This window comes from Odontomachus brunneus, unplaced genomic scaffold (assembly GCF_010583005.1).
Source record: "Odontomachus brunneus isolate Ranch 3 - 2012 unplaced genomic scaffold, Obru_v1 Obru_scaffold_001, whole genome shotgun sequence".
Lineage (NCBI taxonomy): Eukaryota > Metazoa > Arthropoda > Insecta > Hymenoptera > Formicidae > Odontomachus > Odontomachus brunneus.
In genome coordinates, this window is record NW_022639451.1 from 6,128,771 (window position 1) to 6,150,750 (window position 21,980).

General features: G+C 42.9%; 2 protein-coding genes across 3 annotated transcripts in view; one reads left to right on the plus strand and one right to left on the minus strand.

Annotated features, from left to right (window-relative positions):
• Positions 1 to 16,486, minus strand: part of LOC116853874 (neurogenic locus Notch protein) — a 374,683-nt gene extending 358,197 nt beyond the window's left edge. For both annotated transcript variants that reach the window (XM_032835177.1, XM_032835168.1), the window contains exon 1: positions 16,049 to 16,486. In XM_032835177.1, coding sequence (XP_032691068.1) covers positions 16,049 to 16,130 — 82 coding nt within the window. In that variant the 5' untranslated portion in view covers positions 16,131 to 16,486. The remainder of the gene's footprint in view (positions 1 to 16,048) is intronic.
• A 3,202-nt stretch (positions 16,487 to 19,688) lies between these two features.
• LOC116853885 (protein Hook homolog 3) overlaps positions 19,689 to 21,980 on the plus strand; it is a 13,212-nt gene continuing 10,920 nt past the window's right edge. The window contains exon 1 of the mRNA XM_032835199.1: positions 19,689 to 19,782. Within this exon, the coding sequence (XP_032691090.1) occupies positions 19,689 to 19,782 (94 nt within the window). The remainder of the gene's footprint in view (positions 19,783 to 21,980) is intronic.

Consider the following 21,980-nt stretch of genomic DNA (forward strand, 5'->3'; position numbering starts at 1 on the left):
CGACTTACACTGAGAGAAAAATGTATGATATTTGGAACTATAATGGCATAGTAAAAATATTATAGTTAGGAATATAATTTTTATAGTAAATGTTGCCATAATATTTGTAATATTTACAATATAAGTATAGTATAACTGACCCGTGTAAAATTTTTACCAAGAATTATCATTATTTGAAATAAAAAATATGGTATGGTGGCAAATATTGAATGGTAAGAGAAATTAACTATTTTATATAGTCAATACAATTGGAATATTTGGCAAATATAGGTACATGTAACTATATTCCCAAAAGGTGCTTTACCATATATATAGAGTAATAAGATGGTGACTATAAATCTGTGTTCATTCTACTATATCTTCATGTTTAGATGAACTATAATGTTATATATATATGTTTGAGGCCAAAACGAACTATAAAATATAGTGAGATTATAGTTATTCCAACTATTTTTTTCTCTCAGTGTGAGAAGTTGAAAAATGCAGGTGAAAAAGAACATGTATATCGAAAACATATTGTAGTAAAAATTATAATACAATTTTAATAAAACTTAGTAAAAATGATCATGATAAATATGATCAATTTTTACTAGATTTATAGCAATTTTTATTGTGTTCACACTGAGAGAAAAACATAGTTGGAATAACTATAATCTCACTATATTTTATAGTTTATTTTGGCCTATATTTATAGTTTAGCTAAACATAAAGATATAGCAGAATGAACACAGATTTACAGATCATCATTTTATTACTCTATGTGTATAGTAAAGCACACTTTGGAAATATTGTTATATATACTTATACTTGCCAAATATTCCAATTGTATTGACTATACAAAATAGTTAGTTTCTCTTACCATTCAATATTTACTATCTTACTATATTTTTTATTTCAAATAATTATAATTCTTGATAAAAGTTTTATACGAGTCAATTATACTATGCTTATATTGTAAATATTACAAACATTATGATGACATTTACTATAAAAATGATATTTCTAACTATAATCTTTTTACTATTTTTTATGGTTCCAAATATCCTACATTTTTCTCTCAGTGCATGGTCACTTTTACTGTATCTTATTAGAATTTTCATTATAGTGCTAGTCTATTTATGGAATACTAAAATTGTATTGTAATTTTTATTACAATATTTTCTCTGGTAATTAGCAGCAAATCATATGTGCAACCAAATCGTAGCTTTCAAATTTCTTTTGTTTAGTCTTCCAGATTGTATTCTGACGATCCTATGACGTTCTCACAGCAGTGTGACCAGAAATCTCGCCCACACTGAGAGAAAAATGTATGATATTTGGAACTATAATGGCATGGTAAAAATATTATAGTTAAGAATATAATTTTTATAGTAAATGTTACTATAATATTTGTAATATTTACAATATAAGTATAGTATAACTGACCCGTGTAAAATTTTTATCAAGAATTATAATTATTTGAAATAAAAAATATGGTAACGTGACAAATATTGAATGGTAAGAGAAATTAACTATTTTATATAGTCAATACAATTGGATATTTGGCAAATATAGGTACATGTAACTATATTCCCAAAAGGTGCTTTACCATATATATAGAGTAATAAGATGGTGACTATAAATCTGTGTTCATTCTACTATATCTTCATGTTTAAATAAACTATAAATATATGTTTGAGGCCAAAACTATAAAATATAGTGAGATTATAGTTATTCCAACTATTTTTTTCTCTCAGTGCAGTAGCATCGGTGGTATTGAGAAGAGATTCTCTGAACTAAGTTCAGAGAGCACATGACACGGACACGCTTGTGTACGTCATCTCCTCTGAATGTTACCAGTGCTACTGGGCGAGATTTCTGGTCACACTTCCTCACAGATCGTCATAGAGACTCAACTTCTACTTCACGTATATAAATTTTCAATTTTTTACATAAAGCGAAAATAGAATGCAAAGTTAGCTACAAATGCCACATGAAAATGGTGGTTATAAAAGCGTCTCTTATATTTCGTGAATCTGATGCACTTCATTGTTACAAGGTCGTGTTCATTCGAATTGATTGAAACAATTGACTCGTATCGAGTCAGAATCCACTCTAAGCTCAAATGAAACGTTCCCTCTCACGATTTCGAGCGAGATTCCACTCCAAAAAATTTAAAGAGTAACATAAGAAGTAACATATTGTAAATATTACAAATATTATAGTAACATTTACTATAAAAATTATATTCCTAACTATAATATTTTTACTATGCCATTATAGTTCCAAATATCATACATTTTTCTCTCAGTGTGGGCGAGAATTTAGAGAGTACAGTACTTTGATACTGTACAAGAATTTGCGGTTCTGTAAAACTAAATTAGAAAAATTTGCAAACTACGAAAAAGCTGCTATCACACATCTCTTTAAATTCTATGTTTCTAATCGATATCCTGCGCTTTTCGTTTATCTAACATGAGTTGTCGTGTTTGACGTCAACGCGTGACGAAGCACGAGCAACCTTGCTTTCCGCTGAACGAGAACGCGAGGCGTGAAATGTTTGTGCAGAAAATGCGTGTAGAGCGTAAGGTGTACACGGTTGGACACGCGCGAGCGCGGCCGCGATCAAACGGCATGACGTGCTCTCGCATCGACGCGATTACACGTGCGATCGTCGTCGATAGGCGGATTCCACGCTATGTGGCATGCGTGCGAGATCGTTCCCCGTCGTAGCGCAGAAAGGCATATGCCACGACACGCCACGGGATGGCGACGGAAAACACGGCGAGAAGGAGAGCGCGATTCCGTTGTCAGCCACTTGCTCGCTCGGCCAAGCCTGACGGAAATGCACGACCGACGACGATGATGATTGACGAGTGTCGCGCGCGATCATCATTACCGGGGAAACAAAACGGCACGGATCCGCCTGGACAACCATAATAACTTGAATTTAAGCGACGGTCGATCGTGGAGCGAGCCCCGCGCTGGGAAACGTCGGCGGACCAGTTCGAAATGTCAGTGTTGGTCAAATGTTACTCGGACAGAGAGTCGTTCAATTAACGCGTCAGTTCTCGTTTAATTAATCATGAAACTTGCGAAACTTATCTCCTTCTTTCGAGAAAAATTGCTTGAGATGTGCGCGATAATATCATACACGGAGAACTAATTTCAGTTCGGCTAGCTGAAAAGGGATTGGACGAGGAATAATGTCTCTATCACTGTGATCGAAAATGTGCGTCTGAACATTCAGCGGCCTGAAAACTCGATTGAGGTAACTGAGAGCGTAATCGGCTGAATAGAAATCTTCTATTCCTACAAAAGAGTTTTTCATCCAATAGTAACTGAAAATTCAATTGCACCAACGAAATTGTTTTGCAAATGCCTACACGGAAAAAAATAATTTGCTGCAGCAGCAAACTAATTTGCTACATATAAACAGTTAAATATAATTCGCTGTGTTAGCAACTTTTTCTTTGCTGCAGGAACCTATTTTCTTGTTAAGATAACAAGAAAATCTGCTCCTACAACAAAAAAGTAGCTAACGTAGCAAATTTGCTATAGATGGACAACTAAAAATAATTTACTGCTTTAGCTACTTTTTTTATTGCAGGAGCAGATTTTCTTGTTATCATAGCAAGGAAATTGGCTCCTGCAGTAAAGAAAAAGTGGCAGAAATACAGCAAATTATGTTTAGTTGTCCATATGTAACAGATCTTTTTTTTTATCTTCTTTTTCCGTATACAAATGTCTTGCGTGTCACCGCAAGTCACCATCTCAAAGCGAACAGTGCTCTGAAAGAGCATTAATATTAGTGAAAATTATTATATAATACGTGTGGATGTGAAATTAGCGTACAGCTTTTCGGTTCGCCCGCGATTGTTCGATCTCGTTCTTCCCCGGTTTCGTTCGCACGGCGATGAAAAGAATCCGATGAAAGGATCTCAGGTGAGAGTGCGGGACGCTGCCGGTTCTTCGCGTAATGCTCGTAATTTTCTCGAAGGTACGCGATGCAAAAAACGCATAATCGGCTGGTGACGCTTTTGTAAGTGACGGCGCCACGACGTGGCCAGGGAAAACGTACCTCAAATCCTGGGAATCCCCGCGAGGACTCGTGCTGTTCGGTGACGGGGCGTGGGAGACCGCCGACCAGCTGCTGGTCGATGTTGGTTCAAGGACCATTACACAATGGGACTGTATGTGCGAGCGCGGGTGGGATACGAGAAAGTCACGTTTTCGTAGAGAGTGCTGGCAGTTAGAGCGGCGACGAAACACACGGGGGAGTGAGGCAGGCGACGAAGAGGGGCGGGAGGTCCCTCACGTTTCCCGGGAAATCAAATCGTGACTCCGTCCGCGAACGACCCGCGATTTTATTAGCTGGATAGGAAATGAATTCGCGACGGAATTACCGGCCGGCCGTAACTTTCTTCCGCGACAATGCACGCTGCAGCTGCGTTTGTTCGTTTGCATACACGCACTTCTCGCCATTTTGCATAGCTCGATTACGTGCGGCCGAGTTTCGTGCGATCGCGTCGCTACGGCTGAACGATCCGTTACCGCGTGTGTAAATTTCCCTCTCAACGCGCTCTCAAATCTCAACCGCGGAATTCTCAGCGGTAAGAAATGGAGAAAACTAACTTCTATTATACATACTCACACACATATAGATACATGCACACAGACACGTGTACACTTATTTATAAATAAGTAACTGCAGGACGATGGCGAAGAGGAGGAGGATGAGGGAAATTCTGTTTCGCGGTCATAAAATCGGGGACAGCTCTCGAATATATTAACGGTGCATGCCTTAATTACCGCCGGTAAAAATTGCTCCAATTAGCGCGGCGCGTTAACAGGGATACGCACGTCGAGACGATCTCCACGATTGCGCAATCCCTTGTCGGCAGGAACGCTAATTAACGCGAAAGGTGTTGTCGTCCGAGTAGCATCGCCGAGAGTGAGAAGAACGAGCGTGTTTTCGACATACCGATCGTAAATTTCTCAGAGCCGATTGGAGAACGCGCGACACGAATTTAACCCTGTATTGCTCAAATTAACTTCTCATGTCTAAAAAATTTTTCATATACATAGAATGTTCAAAACTAAAGTACTTAACACATATTATAAGGTAAAATTTTACTTTTCTAATTTTTTATTTTTCCAAAATAGGTTTGTGACTCTGAAGTCACATTGGGCAATTACTATCGCTGCCAACACACTAAAAAAAGGCAGCCATATTATGACTTTCACGTCATATCGGTCAAAACAGAAACATTCGTACCGGAGATAAATAATAATGAAACTGGATTGTGACTTTAGAATCACAGTGGGCAGTAGAGAGAGTTAAGAAAATCGAATTGTCTGAAGTGGTGGTGGCGGAGAGCGCGCGCTGCTTCCTGCGTTCTCGCGGAATGGAGGCGCCCAATTAAAGTCAAGCCGGCCAATCAGCGTGAAAGCGCGGGACAACGCGCGAGGCATGCGTTATCATTCGGCGAGATCGCGGGCGACTAGTTTGTGGGAGCGAAGGTGGTTGATAAGTCGGCGGCGCACACGGACGCTCACACGCTCGCGAATACAAGCGAAAGCAGCAGCAGCAGCGGCGCGGTTCGGCCGCGGAGGTTTCGCGATGGGACTCCGTAGGAACGGTGTTTCTCACTTGCGAGTTGCGAAAGACTGCTGCTGCGACTGCTCCAGCTACTACTGCCATTACCGCTACGCTCACGCTAAAGCGTCATTCTTCCTCGTTATGTGCGCCAACAACTCGGGGAGAGACCCGCCGCCGCTGCGCTGCCTCGGAAAGAGGACCTGACGTAACTTCCGGATGATCCTCTCTCTCGCGTTCGCGCCCATCCTCGCGCCGCGATTCACGAAAGCGGTGCGTATCGGCTCAGTTTCTCGGTTATGGCGGGCTTCAAACGCGGGCAATACGCAACGGGAACGAAAAATGATTTCAAGTAGACAAAAGTCGTAAGGAGGAGGAAAGGTATATCGATGATTAAAACATTTTGAAAAGATCATAAAGAAGCGAACGTAAGCGACTGATTAAAAATTCCAGCACGATTAATCGGCGAGGCGGCAGCTGGCGCGTTTAATGGAATGTTAGCATCGTATAAGTGCGGCTTTCGATTGTTCCGTCGCGCGAGCGTGTAATATGAGCCAACAAGCCGTGTCTGCCAAGGGGGGCCTCGGCTTTCAGACACACAGGCTTCGCTGACCGCGTGAAAAATTAATCAAGGCATCGTTCCACGACGCTGATTGTAAAAGGCTCGTCGTTTCAGGCGCGCGCTCGTTATCGTGCCGCTACCCGTTACGGCGTAAATTAATAGTGCGAATTCAGCGATCGCCCGCGTCGCGGCGCGTAAAACGAGCCTCGTGTGTTTTAATTGGCGGCAGGACGAGGGGGAGAGGAAGGGGAGGGCCGCGCGTTTCAAGCGATACGTTCCCATTCCTCTCGTTCGCGATCGCCGTTCGGAAACGTCAGCTAGCCATAACGCGATGATAACAATCGACAGGAGGACCAACGCGCTCGCCTACTCGGATTCTCGCGCGTGCATTCGACCGTCCTTAAATCGCGCGCTCGATTTTAACGAGTGGCCGCAAAAAAGTATGCATCGCAAGGCAACGGAGAAAAAGTCCACGTGGACGATATGTCGACGAGACGTCAAGCGCGTCGTACTACCGACGTATCATTCGAGACCGACGAAAGGATAACGACCCAGGAGGTAGCACAAACTTCTCAAAGATACTTTAAAGGCATTCTACTTTTTCAGACATTTTTCGGCGAAGCCTCCTTTCGGCGTCTTTATGACATCTTTAAGAGGTTTCTGTTACCTGAAGACGCGTGGAATTCTTCGGAGCCGTGAAGTCCGTGTCAAACCAGGCGTTTAAAATTGAGAATTGTGAAGTGTGAAAACTGGAACTCGACTGATGTGAACAGAGTCGAGATCAAAATTCGTCGATTTTCTCAAGTGTTAGGCATTAATCGATGAAATTCTTCGACTGAAATAATACGCGAATCAACGATCGAAATTATCCAATCTTCATGTATGTAATCACCAGTAATTTAATTGATTGATGAAATTAATCACATCAAAATTTGATTGATAATCATTTCTGTTGCCCGTTGATCGATTGACAAAATTAATTATTAATCAGTGTGTAATTACTCGTGTCAAAGTTTGATTGATAATCAAGTTCATTGACCGATAAGATTATTTGTAAGTTCATACGTGAGAATTGATGAATTTTGACGATTGATTCACCGATTATTTGAGCGAAGGACAATTTTAATCGTTCAATATCCAACAGCAATTTCTGCAGACGGCAACTTCGTGGGGCGAGGAGAGGACTTCTGTCGTATCGCGCCGATACGATCGAATTTCGCGGACCCGGCGAAAACGCGACGGTTTCAACGGCGGCTTTCCCATGACCGTTCGCGGCTGGCGAGGAGTTAAATATTAGTCAGTCGACGATTAGCCGTGTGTAAAGCATTCGCGGCGCGCTCATTGCCATTTATCTATCAGACCGTGCGCGCTCTTACGCCGACGCAGAGCGAGACGAGGATGCTGGGCAGGAGCTCCTTCCTCTCTCTCCCCGACCAGCATGATTAATAGATACGATCGCATTGACCCGGTGCGGCGCGGAACGCGCGCTTATCCTCGTCCGCTCTTGGGAAAAACCGGCGCGATCGACGAACAAGGATCCTTGGTCCGCGCGCTCTCGCGCACGAGGAAGTAGTAACCGCTTTAAAGCGATACGAATCCGGATTGCGCGTAACCGCTTCCACGTGTGCGCGCTCTGCGCACGCCGCGCGGCATGGCCGGGTGGTCTTCTTCTCACCGCGCGGATCTCGCAGCTCGTCCGTCCTGCCGCTTCTTTTCGGATCGTTTCTCGCGCTCCTCTTCACCACGTCGGACCTCACACGGGCCCAGCGCGTCGTCGTCTCGCGATGAGGGATCTCTGCCCGTCGGCCGGCATGTCGCAAAAAGCATCCGTCGGGCGTGGGAGGATAGCGAGGGAACAGAGCGACGCGATCTATCTCCTCCCGAGATAAGGCAACGCGACGAAATTAAACGGCCAGACGATTTCGCGCACCAGCGAAGGAACGGTCGTTCGCGTTACTCTTGGGAAGCAATGTATCTTGTGCCCGCGCGTGTATCAAACAAGACACTGGAAATTAACACATCGCGGACCGCGTGATTTCTTGTACTAAAGTATGGAGCGGATCACGAGAATCCTTTTACGAGAATCGTGAAATATCAATCGTGATATATCAAGCTGGTGCAAAATATTTATCATTTTTCTGGTAAATTCTTTTGTGCGAAAAAGTAGAGTATCAGAAGCAAAGTAGCAAGTCTTCAACTCAATGCCTGCTCACTGAGCATGACTAACAATAAAATGACTGGTCTATTGCGTTTAAGAATTGCGTGCATAATTTAATTGATTGACGATTTATCGATTGATGAAAGTAAATATTAATTAAGTGATTAACAATCCTCAATCTCTAATATCTGAAACGTGCTTTGGACGATGCAAAAATGCAATCTAGACTCTCGTATGTTTCTGCAAGTCAAAACATTTAAAATGTTAAATCTAAAAATTTCATGATGTTCTTCATTGAAGGTAAGGATGAATTTTTATTAATAAAAATCGGAGCTTTTCGGAACAACTGGGCTCGTAATAAACGTGGTAAAGATCGTCGAAACGCGCAATGGACCATCGGCCACGATAGGAGCGAGTCGAACTACAGGAAGATTCTCGGGAGCGCAGCAAGAAACACGATCGGCATCTCCTCCGCGGGCATCTACCGTCGAAATAATAAAAAGGAGCGCGCGGAATTCACGTCGGTGAGTCGAGCGACGAGGCGGACAGCGGCGCGGATCCGGCAGCAAAATCCTCCCAGCAACTGCCTCCTCGCACGTCCCTCTAATCGACGTTCTAAGGTCGCGGACGTTGTTCCGGGCGAACGTTGCTGGCGCTGTTGCTCGCCTGAAAATCGTTTCTTTTGCACGCGCGCGTGTATGTGTGTGTGTGTGTGTGTGTGTGTGTGTGTGTGTGTGTGTGTGTGTGTGTGTGTGTGTGTGTGTGTGTGTGTGTGTGTGTGTGTGTGTGTGTGTGTGTGTGTGTGTGTGTGTGTGTGTGTGTGTGTGTGTGTGTGTGTGTGTGTGTGTGTGTGTGTGTGTGTGTGTGTGTGTGTGTGTGTGTGTGTGTGTGTGTGTGTGTGTGTGTGTGTGTGTGTGTGTGTGTGTGTGTGTGTGTGTGTGTGTGTGTGTGTGTGTGTGTGTGTGTGTGTGTGTGTGTGTGTGTGTGTGTGTGTGTGTGTGTGTGTGTGTGTGTGTGTGTGTGTGTGTGTGTGTGTGTGTGTGTGTGTGTGTGTGTGTGTGTGTGTGTGTGTGTGTGTGTGTGTGTGTGTGTGTGTGTGTGTGTGTGTGTGTGTGTGTGTGTGTGTGTGTGTGTGTGTGTGTGTGTGTGTGTGTGTGTGTGTGTGTGTGTGTGTGTGTGTGTGTGTGTGTGTGTGTGTGTGTGTGTGTGTGTGTGTGTGTGTGTGTGTGTGTGTGTGTGTGTGTGTGTGTGTGTGTGTGTGTGTGTGTGTGTGTGTGTGTGTGTGTGTGTGTGTGTGTGTGTGTGTGTGTGTGCGTGCGTGTGCGTGCGAATCCGACCAAGACCCCTCACGGAATCTGCATTGCGCGTTCTGCAACGTATAGATCCTCGCGCGATCCTTTATAAGGATCCTCGTCGCCGTCCCGCGCGTTGACTGACGGCACAATCCTCGATCCTTCCTCGATTCTTCCGCGATACCGTCGAGCCTTTCTCTCTCTCTCTTTCTCGGATCCTTCCGCGAGCGGGACGACCTAAGTGGCAGCGAGAAACGAACGGACGAAAAGACAGACGGACGGACGGGCGGATGGACGTACGTACGCGGTAGCGAGGGTCCTTAATTATGCGGTTTTACGCTAGAAGCATCTAAGCGCGCGAAAGGGGCGCGAAGACGAATGCAAATGCCCGGGCCGGTTATCGCAGAACGACGACGCTGAGATCTTGCCCTTTTAGTTAGCAGATGCCGCGCGATACCCGCAGTCGTCGTCTTCGACGGAAAAAAACGGACGGACAGAAAGGAAAAACGTTGGGGGCCCGTCGGATTAGATTAGAAGATATACGCGACTCCGCGCGCGGCCACTCGCTGCGGATCCTGGAGCTCGACAGGATCGACGCGAAGGATGCCTGTCGAATTATGCTTTTAATTGGATCCCTTCTCTACGATTCTATCTTATAGTTTATATGTTATCATGTGCGTCTGCAACGATATTTTTTTTTTAATAGATATATTCCGGACGAACAAGTCATGCCGCAGACGTGATCTTTAGTCAAATTTAGTTTAACTTATTAAATTCAGCGATTTGAGAGATATTACCCGATGTCGCGATGGAAGTTACTCGACTCGCAACTCTCGACTTCGTGCGATTGACACAATTTGGCATTCCAAAAAATATAATCTCCATCTTAGCGGAATCTTCTTATAGCTTCCAAAAGATTCTTCTGAAGCTGGAAGGAAAATATTCTAATGCCCAAAGAAAGAGGACTTTAATTGCACGATGCTGTTTCTTGTAGCTTCATATTCTAAGCGAGAACTTTTACCGAAAAAGTATTCCTCTTCTGATGAAGCAAACTATTAATTAAAAATCTACTAGATATTATTCTCTTTTGAGTCAAAAAGAATACGTTTACTTAAAGCAGAATGTCTTCTTACTAAAAGAAATTCCTATTAAAAAGAAGACATACATAAAAGACGAAATTCTTCTAACTTTGACATTGTGTTTAGAATATTTTCCCTTTGACTTTAAAAGAATTTTCTTAAAGCTATATAAGAGGATTCTTTCTAAAAATGAAATTATAAATATATATTTTTTTTTAATTGACAAATTTTCTGCGCTAATTTATAATTACGATTACTATTTCATGTGACCCATCTGATACTGGTAGTGGAAACACGGAAGTGTTTCTGTAATTATCTTTTCTTAGATGAGACAATTGGCAAACTTGGAAGCATAGTCGACGCGTGCAGACCGCGGTCTTCGAAATGTCGTTGACTCCCGAAATGGGCGACACGCTCCAATAAAAAGAACACGCCCAATAGAGACCAGTAACAACACCGAGCTGATGCAGCAGCGGCCTAACAGCTGACGCGGCGGCGGCATCTTCTGCGCTCGGCAGCGAGATTAGTGAAAATACCACGCGCGCAAGTCAATGGAAACGAAAGCGGCAACAGCTGTACACGTACGGCCACGCTGCTGTGGTGTACGCGTTTCCCAACGCGACGTGCGTGTGTGTGTGTGTGTGTGCAAGAGTGTGCGTGCGCGCGCGTGGTATATGTGTGTGCACAGCCGGTTGCACGTGTGCAGAGGCCCGTGTGCCGGCCTGAACCGATGAAAGGGAACGAGAAACCGGTTGCAGGTCGATCGCACGACGACGGTTTCTAAGTCGCGAAGGTTTCGAATGTCCCGGGAGTGGTACCGAGCCGATTTCCTGCAGTTACTACCTCTCGCACGTTACGTGGGTCTATAGTTAGCTCGTCGCAGTGGAGCGCAAAAAGGAGGAGCGCGAGGAACGTATTAGTGTTTTTAATTGAGCCTATGCGCTACTCACGAAGACGCGAAATCGACCAAATCGATTCGCCTCCGCCACCGCCGCCGCGGCCTACGAGTTATGCTAACAGCGTCGACTTTAATTCACCGAGTTTTCAATTATGGCGCGCGCGCGCGCGCGCAAGACTGAAATGCAAATCAAGCGAGCTCTATTGCGAAACCGGAAAATGTCCTTTTTTCCATTAAGGAACTGGCGCCGGCTACGTGATTCTTATTCTCTCTTTCTGAAGGCCGAGAACGACGACTTCGTAATTTATCGCGATATGTATACATTTGCGATGTAATTGCGTCTGCATTTAGAATGGCGTGGGTAGTGCCTCTCGATAACCGAATTTTTTCACGATCGCGCTACTCGTCCCGAGTAATTTTCGCGACTTTACCTCATGCCACTTTCAAGCGGAAGGACATGAGGGGGATGGGGGGGCAGGACGAGATATTCCATGTTAGAATGGCCGTTTAAAAGGCAAAAAGGGGGCCTCGACGATACAGGCCGATGTATGCCGTGACTCTCGCGAAAACGACGATCGCGACACGATAATCCGCGCCTCGTACGCGATCCGATCCGGATGCTGTCCGGCAAATCGACGTCATTCCGATCGCGACAGTCTTCTTAATTATATCGCGATATGTAAATTCCCCCCGTCTCTCCCCTCCCTGCTGCCCAACCGACTGTCTCGCGCGGCGAACGCCGTCTCGTGTGAAAGCACGTTAAGTCCGGGCGGATCAGTTTCTAAGGAGAGAGAGAAGAGAAAGCCTGAGAACATAAGAGCGGCGAGCGTCTGGAGTACGCCACCGCCGCCATGCCGCATCCAGAGTATCGCGGGGTACAGCGAGCGAGTCTCTCTCAGGACGAAGTCCTCGCCCGCCGTCAACTCCTCGGAGCGACTATCAAGCCGATCGAGTCGCGAAATACTCTCGCGACCCTCGCTATACCAGACTAATGTCTACGAAATTAGATTCGGTCATTTCTAACACTGAGGCACGCCGCAACGCAAACTGTAAATAATTACATCACATGGGGCGGAACGCGCTGATAAATAAAGGATAGTCCGATGAGCGGGAAAAACATATTGTCTCGATCACTTGTCTTGAAATCGTGGCAAGCTAGGTTAGGAATGAAATTCTACTTCTAGGTCTGTCAAATTTAATCTGTTTATTGCAAAAGTAACTCCCGAAGAAAATACATACATGGAAAGAATTTTATGATAAAAGTTGCTATATGATTTTGTAACTGAGGAACAGATCGATATTTCGCAGTAATTTATCATCTTTTCATTTTATGTGCTATTTTAGGAATTGAAATGTACTATTAAAGAATTTTCTATGTTATTCATTAGAATTTTCTATCTGTTATTCTACCTGTTATTTAAAAAAAATTTTTTGTTATAATTTATAATTTGCTCCTTAACAATACATTCTGAAAAAGAAATTCTTAAAAATTTCTTTGTGGCATAAAGTTTATTTTTGTGAAATATAAAGTTTATTTATTAAATAAAATTTATTTCTATATATGAATCAATTTTATATCCTACAAATAAATTTTTAAATATTTTTTTCAGCGTAGATTTGATTTACAGTCTATTTCTGGCACTACTAGAAACATTAAGTCAAATTTAGAGGCACTACTAAAAACATTTAGTCAAATTAAAAAGAATTTATATGAAAGAAGAAAACTTCTCTCTTTTTTATAATATTTTCTCCATGCATCGAAAAAAATACTTGAAAATTAATTTGAGGGATATAAAATTCATTTCTATAAATTAAACTTTTATTCCACAAATAAATTTTCGAGTATTCTTTTTTCAGTATTTCAGATTCAGATTATATAAAATTTCTAACGCGAAAACACAGTTAACAAAGACTTAATACGAAGATAGGAATAAATAGAAATATAATTGATGTGCGAGCGGAGAAAATACTTTGTGCTTGTGCGTAAATAACATCAATTGCGTCTCGAAGATTACACTGACATTTCGCATATTTACGAAAGTCCGTATCTCGTTATTAATTATGCGATAACGTTGTTTATGTTACTAGGTGAACCCGACAGGAAGTACCATCGATTGTTTGGGATATGATTTTATCACGATTGTATGAGACAATGCGGAACAGCGCGATAACGGGAATGGATCGTAATTATTCTCCTGTCTTTGCCGTTTAGATTTTACCGACTTCACTTCACCAGCCGTGTCTTACAACGATACGTATGCGGCAACGTTCATTGGCCGACGTAAGTGTTACGTCATGTTAAGCTACGATTTATGTCCTGGCGAAAAGTCAAAGATAGAAATTTACCTAAGCACAACGCGCGTCGACCATTATCCCCTACTGACTCCCATCGGGCGAGCATTTAACAGAGAAAACTATAAACTCGTGTATTATCGAAGTGCAATGTTTGGATTAAAAATGATACACCCACCAACTCGATCGCGACATAATCGCTATTACATCCACAGAGAGTATAGTATCGCGAGTAATTAAAGGCCGCAACACTCAGTCCAAGTTCTCTCAATGTTGCGTAAACACTTTTTGACGTCTCATGTGGCGCTCAGCAATTTAATCGCAAGAAGCCATTTAATTACGGAACTTTCTCTAGAGCTAATTCAGAGCTAATATCTAGAATTAATTTCTTTCCTTTAATGCATCATGCAAGTATTTTGCTTATTCGCAAAGTATTTATTTCGGAGCAATTTCTCCGCAACATTGTCTGCATTCGTCGGGCGACATCGCACTCGCACGGTTACGACATATCGCGTTAGCAAATTTTATCACAAGCGCGAGATCCCGCGTTTCGCGAAAGGTCACGTTCTCACAGGTGTCATTTCCGTTTTCTGCCAAATCATCGCGACGCTCGCGGATTATCGCGCGCGCGGCAAAACGCCCGATTTCGGACGTAAAAAGCGTGGAGTTCCCACCCGAACGATTTAGACCGGTCTCTCGGCAGCGTTGACCACTTGGACTATTACCTGTACGAACGTCTTTTTCGCGAAGTACGCGCATTGGAAGGTAGCACTTAAGTTTCGCACGCTGCACTTACCTAATTTCCAGAGTGAGCGCGTTATTATCGCGCTCGATGATTACATCACAACGTACGATTATCAATGAATGCGCCTAACTATCGTTTCATTAGTTCCCAATGCGCTTAATTCGCGACGGGTATACTTTAGGTCTCAAGTCGTCATCAAGATCTTTCCCAAAAAACGTCAGATTACACCTCTAACAAAACAAGTCAGAAGGTCGAAAAAGAAAATAAAAATCACCTATTGCAAAAAGAATAGTTCCCAAATACATATCCGACAGATATCAGTTTGCGAGTTTAGAAAGAGAGAGAGAAAGAGAAGAAAATACCACGCAAAAAGTAAACAACAAAGACGTTACGTTTGCTCACTGAATCAATCGGAAGATCAATCAGTGGAAATATCAATGACACTTCCCACTTACAAAAGACAATTTCGCGGCCGTGTCTTTCGGTGACGAATGGGTTAATAATTATTGTTTTATCATTGGCACTCTTTCGACACGAAATCTATCTACTTACTGTCGACAAGAAGTGAATAATATCGTTTCGATAATTCCACAGTAGAGCCAGCTCGTATTCGTCGAGCGCGTTTCAGTCGGAAGAGGGTCAAAACACAGGATGCGGTCCCCGCAGGAGGAGCGCGCACGGCTCCCTATTTCGTGGGGCACGCTCGCAAATACCGGGGGAGCAGCGAAATGTCGAGTCGGAGCGCGTTAACGTGCAGAAGGGAGGGAAGGCTCGCTTCCTGGAAAGCGGGGCTGGGCACCTGTCCCACAGGGTTTGCCAACCCGAATGAAAACTCACAGACAGTCGTCGAGTGTGAGCACCACTGTGCTGTTTTAAAATGCCAACGCCACGTGCGATCCAGCTCGTTGTTTTCGAAACAACCGCGACGCTCACCTTCGCACGTACCGACCTGTCAAACGTGACAGTCGATTGTTCTTGCTTCTCTTTATTCCCGTTCCAGGGAACGAGTGAGCAAGCTCGGGGAAACTTCCGTTGCTCCCGAGAATCATCGATCGCTCGGCGAGTTCGGAGCGCGGCTGTACAATTCGAAGCGAAATACCTGAAGAGGTTCGCGAGATCGAACGCGATCGCACGCGATCGGCTGGCGACGGCCGACGTTTTCGAGACAGGTAGTAAAGCGAAGGCGAGCGTACAGCAATGTCCGACGTAGGGACACGGGGCGACCAGCGTCGGCCGGGCGATCTCGAGGAGCACGAGAGAACGTCGACAAGCGACGAAGCGGCGTCGTCGGCAGCTGAACGACGACGACGACGACGACGCGACTCCGTCCAACGCGCCGGCGCTCGGCGTCGTTCCTCGACCTGTTGCCTAGCAGCGCGACATGTGGCGGCTCCGTGGCCGGCGGGGGCGCGTAAATACGGATGTATGCGTGTACTCGACTCACCAGACACCTCGGACACACCGAGTATCGCCGCGACGAGGAGCAACGCAAGCGCGTAATCCAATGTTTGCCGTGGCAGCGACATGACGCCAACGTGAATACCTTCTTGTTATCCACACACGTCGGGTAGACACACACTCATCGAGGGGGGACACGGACGCACACACTCGGGGAACGAACGAACGAACGAACGAACGAACGGACGGACGGACGGACGGACGAACGAACGAACGGAACGAACACTCTCCGGCGCGCACACTCGCTGCGTACGAAGGAGGAGGACGTGGTGATACGCCGTCACTCGAACGGACGCATCGTCCGCGATGCGCGTCGCCACGAATCCGTCGACGATATCAGTCCAAACTGCACGCTCGCGTTACGGTTACGCTGGGTAAAAAAGCATACGGCACGACGTACACGAACACGACCGCGTCCGAGACACTTCTGGGATCCCTATTGTTCGCTTAACGCGCTGAAAGTAGTTCCCGCCGTGCGCGCGCACCTGCCTCCGCTCGAGGTATTACTACGCCGCGGCGGGATGGCCGACGGAACCCGCGAATCAGCGCGCCGCTAGAACGGAATGGAGGACCGCAGCGCGCATCTGTCTGTATGTCCGCCGAGTTGTTTACAGTTTTGTTTACGGATCGTTTATACATTTTTATAGGCGTCTCGTAAGTCTTTACAGGCAATCACGTCGGCCCTTTTTATTCTAAATTTTTTAATCGAAGCGGCGAAAACTTGTTTATGTCATCGAAAGAACGCGACGACAAAGCTCGTGTTGCAGTTTTCTTGCTCTGACAGGACTTGTGTGCACTACGAGGAATAAAATTATCTGGAATGTGCGACACACACGTTTAAATGTGAATAATTTGCAATTGTTGTTCTTCAGATACGTGATTCTTGTTTACATTCGCACGTAGAGATTGAATATGAGCGAGCGGAAATAAATATTCGCGGTTATTGAATGCACGACGTGAGTATTGGGAATTAAGAGATTGCACTACCACAGGCAATTTATATTATGTATCTCTCCGCCGAAGAACGGCCGATCGCTGAACCAGGATAATTAATGCGGCGCTTTATTCACGGATCCTTAACGACGGATCCCATTATATTTCGCGTGAGAAATGTCTTTAATTAATTCCTGATATTTCTTTTTTCAACAGCAGCGCCTTAATCGCGTGCGAACAGTCAACCCTAATTAGACCGACGGCATGAAAAACTGTTCTGAATCTTTCACCATTTTGGTCACGCTTCTCGTGCGAGAATTCTGCAGAAGTCACAACACACAAAGCAAACAGATTCTTCTCGATAGATTCAGGATTATCATTTCTCATATGATTTCTTATCATACTTGTGAGAAATGAGAATGTTTACTCATATAAAACCAATTGTCTCCCATTATCCATAAGTTCCATTATCAATTCTTCTTTTTTATTAAACTGATATAATTAACACGTTGATTGCATTGATTTCCATTGTTTGTACAAAAGTTTAACAATTCATGAACACTTTATCACATGCCACTTTCTTATAAGACATTTATTAGTAGATACTTCTTCATTGAATAGTTCATTGTACAAAATATGTAATAATAAATCTTCTATCTCTCTAAAAATTAATGAACCTATTTGAAGTTAAAAAATAAATGTGTTAAAAAAATTTGTAAAAACAAACTCACATAATGTTAATGGAATTCTCTATTTTAATATATAATTTATATATAATATATAATATATAATATATATATATATATATAATATATAATAATCTATTAATATATAATTTATATAAAAAATACACCTATTTAAAAAATAAAAATAAAATTTAAGAATCTTCATTCTGGAGAATAGTGCATAAATTTCAAATATTTGATGCACTCGATTTGGTTTCTGAGTTGGTATTTTTAATACGTCTTCCACAAGATTGAATATCAAATTGAAAAGCGTTAAAAATGTAAAATGTAAACAGAATAATGATATAAACAGAATATGACAAACAAAGAAGTGTAACAACCGACATCCGAAGGACAAGTGTTAATGAACAAGTGTCTAAAGACGAAATGGCAAAGTAAATTGCCACCATTGCTTGACTGATAGTCGAATCACCAAAGATTCGCTGAATAAGTAAATTCAAGACGTATGTGTCTGTTACATCGCGTGTCATTGACTCTCTATATAATTGATGTTTTAAATGCAATTAATTACATTTTATACCTAATGAAACGATGACCAATGACTATCATGACATTCAACGTGTTAACTGTAAGTTAAAATTAACTGTAACTATATATAAAATTAACTGTAACTGCAAGAGACCCATACATATAAATAATAAATTGCAGTTGTCGATAAAGAAAAGTTGGTTAATCATGAAATTATTATGAGATAATAATAAAAAAAAATATATAATATGCAAAAAAATATATAATATGATAAATTTTTGTTCTAATCCGTAAATATTTATGATATTCGTTTTCGTAACGCGAGTTCAACAAAAACGTAAAACTACAGCTTATTCCGATTCGAGAATTTCAATCTGCTACGTTGAACTGCATTGAGCAGCAGCGATCGATATCGTTACTGGCATTGGTATTGATATCGACATCTGTCCCTCTCACACGAAACGGATATCACGCAGTGAATAGGCCGGTTACGACGTTGCTTCGAGAATCGATACGGCATCGCGCGGCGCGCAGAGCGAAGGAAAAGAGCGCAACGCGTCGCATCATTAATTAACGCCACTCGGCCGCGCTTGATTGCGTGTAATGCGAAATTCATCGCCGCCGCGTCGGGCTTAGCCGCCAGGCGCGGCCGGAGCGCCTTAACGAATACAAATGCGGAATTATAATTCGGTGGAGCCGAGTTCTCTCTCGTTCTCGCGCGTAACCTTCCTTACGAATCGCCCCCTTAAGCCCTTTGTGCACGCGAGATGCGCGCACGAAGCAGCAAACACGCGCTTCCCATTAGCCTTATTAATGGTGCCGTTAACCTTATCGTCGAACTGCAAACATCTGCGCCCTGCCGGACGACGGCGCGCGGCGTAGCGCGACGGTGTAATTGTCTCTCGTCGGGCGCAACGACGGTTGACGTTCAATTGGCGAGGATTCCTCGTGGAAAACGGAACGGAGAGATCGACACACGGCCGTTGATGATCACCGTTACGCGCGCATCCGCGGCAGTTCCTCCGCCGAAACAAAATTACGCGACGCGAATCACAGAGTTACTTCCTAGCAGTCTCACTGAGAAAAAAATATTTCAATATTTATTCGTGGAATATAAAGCTATTCGCAGAAATAATAAACTGTGTGTCCCAAAAATAAATTTTTCAAGTATTTATTCTCAGTGCATACCATGTATATCACGTTTTATCGAACATAAATATTTTTATGCAGTTAAAACTCCTATTTGTCTTTAATTTATAGCGATGAAAATATGATGCGACAACAATAGCTTGGTTAAAAAGAAAAAAGGAACGATACAGTAATACTTGGTTCATTCGTATTCACTCTAGTTAAATTACGCGCCATGAAACGATTCTCCGCGTTTCTTGGCCCTGCGTCGCGAGGAAATCGATCGTCCGGACGACCAGCCACGTTGTTAAGTCGATTCCACATGGGCAACCCTTTCTCATTCGCGAAAACATGTCCGAGCCTTTGGTTTTGTCCGTTGCCGAAAATAAGTTGAACGAGCTCAATAAAAACATCGTCGAGATCAAGAAGAAAATTCAATTGTCAGGTAACAACTTCAATTGCACGGAGTTCATACTCCATTGATTTCCATAAGCTTACGTGAGTCGTCACTCAAAGTTTATCGCAAAGATGCAAATTCTTAATTCTTATAGCTACACGAGATATCTTACATCCCGAAATTTTAATTCTGCATTAACCTGCAAATTCTGTCCAACTTGAAGTCGAATGAAGAATCTCGAGATATGTACAAGTCATATTGTCCTACTTTATAATAATTCAAATGAATACTTAATGCCGTTTTCTTTATGTCTTAAAAAAGACTCACTTTAAAATTTATATTTTATTACCTTAATATTTTTCAAATCGTTCAACATCCAATACTTGCAATTTCAATATTCAATGTTTGTAACTTCAATATTCAATGCTTGCATTTAATCTTTATTTTTAGTCAGCAATGTATTAATTATATAATTTACTAAGCTACACAAATTGAGTACATGAGATAAAAAAAACCCTTTACACTTCAAGAGCATACGAGCGCCAAAAATTAGTATATGCAAGATTTACATTAGATTATAAGGTTGATATATATATATATTTATAATCGTAAATTATGTTAGATTTTTGATCGAGAAAATAATTAATTACACATTCGTATTCACACATGAATTGTTTGATATCGTTTGTTAGTCGATATGAATATTTGTTATATGAAGTACAAAAGCAGGTTAACGCGAATAGTCAGAGATTCGTGAATTATTTTTTAATGATGGCAGACTATGAATACCGATTAAAATTTCGACTCGGGTATCTTCCCGATAAATCCGTCCGACAAAAATGTAATACGTTTATCGTTAATACGTAAATACGTACCTGTATGATAAGTGATTTGACGTACTTTGGAAATATACGACGTCCTGCATCCTGCTTTCCCAATCCAGTATCCTGTCTCCCGACTGGCTTCGCCATAGCACACCGGATACTCGGTCGTGGCACTGACACTCGCGTAGATAAGGATCGAAGAGATGCGTGTTAATTAACGCGATGCCGACGAACCCGTTAATCAAATGTTTTACGAGTTAGTGAAATGTTTTAATCGTTCAACGAACGATAACGAACGCTCCGATACGCCGCGGCATGCGTCTTGCTCGCCGGCTCGAGACACAATGAAAAACTTCGTGACGCGCGAGAACAAGTGTTATCTCAAAGGTCCACAATGTTTTGGAAATGTTGATTGTCGCGAGCTTCCGACTGCGCGACGCGGAGCGATAACAATCGGCGGCAGAGTGGGGATAACGTGTGGCTCTACCCGCGTCGAAATTTTAATGTTATTTTGACGCTCTTAACCCGGGAGTCGTATCGGTCATTTCCCCGTACTTCTTCGTTTTCCATTTATAGCATCTAATCTATTGATATTATCGTATATTTACGTTTTTAAATTTTCTTTGATGTTTTCTCGTATAGCACGGAGAAGTATCAGGTATGTAAATATGAAACCGAAATTTTTGTATAGAAAATACACGTTTATTGTATGAAAATGATAAAAAATATTTTATTCGAAGTATTGCCCATCGCTAGCTATACATTTTTCCCACCTATCTGACAATTTGTGGATGCCACGCCAAAAAAACTGTTGCTCTTTTGAGACAAACCAGTCATCGAGCCGTACATTTTCGTAAGAAGTGAAGCGCTGCTTAGCAAGTGCGTGTCCCATCGATGCAAATAAATAATAATCGGACGAAGCCAAGTCTGGTGAGTAAGCCGCATGCGAAAGTATTTCCCAACTAAACGCCTCAATCGTTTCCTTAACCAGTTTTGCTGTGTGTGATGGTGCATTATCATGAAGCAAAATCACTTTGTGTTGCCTTTTTTTATACTCTGGTCGTTTTTCACGCAAAGCTTGATTCAAATCGATCATTTGTTGTCGGTAGCGTTCAGTATTAACGATTTGGTCAGGTTTTAGCAGCTCATAATAGATCACACCCTTCTGATCCCATCAAACACAGAGCATTGTCTTCCGTCCATGGCGATTTGGCCTTGCAGTCGATGTCGATGGTTCGCCTGGAGTTACCCATGATCTTTTACGCTTAGGATTCTCAAAATATATCCACTTTTCATCGCCAGTCACAATTCGATGGAGAAATGACTATCTTTTGTATCTGGCGAGCAGTATTTCGCAAGTAGTTTTTCGGTTTTCCTGCTGTCTTTCATTCAGTTCATGTGGAACCCATTTTCCCATCTTCT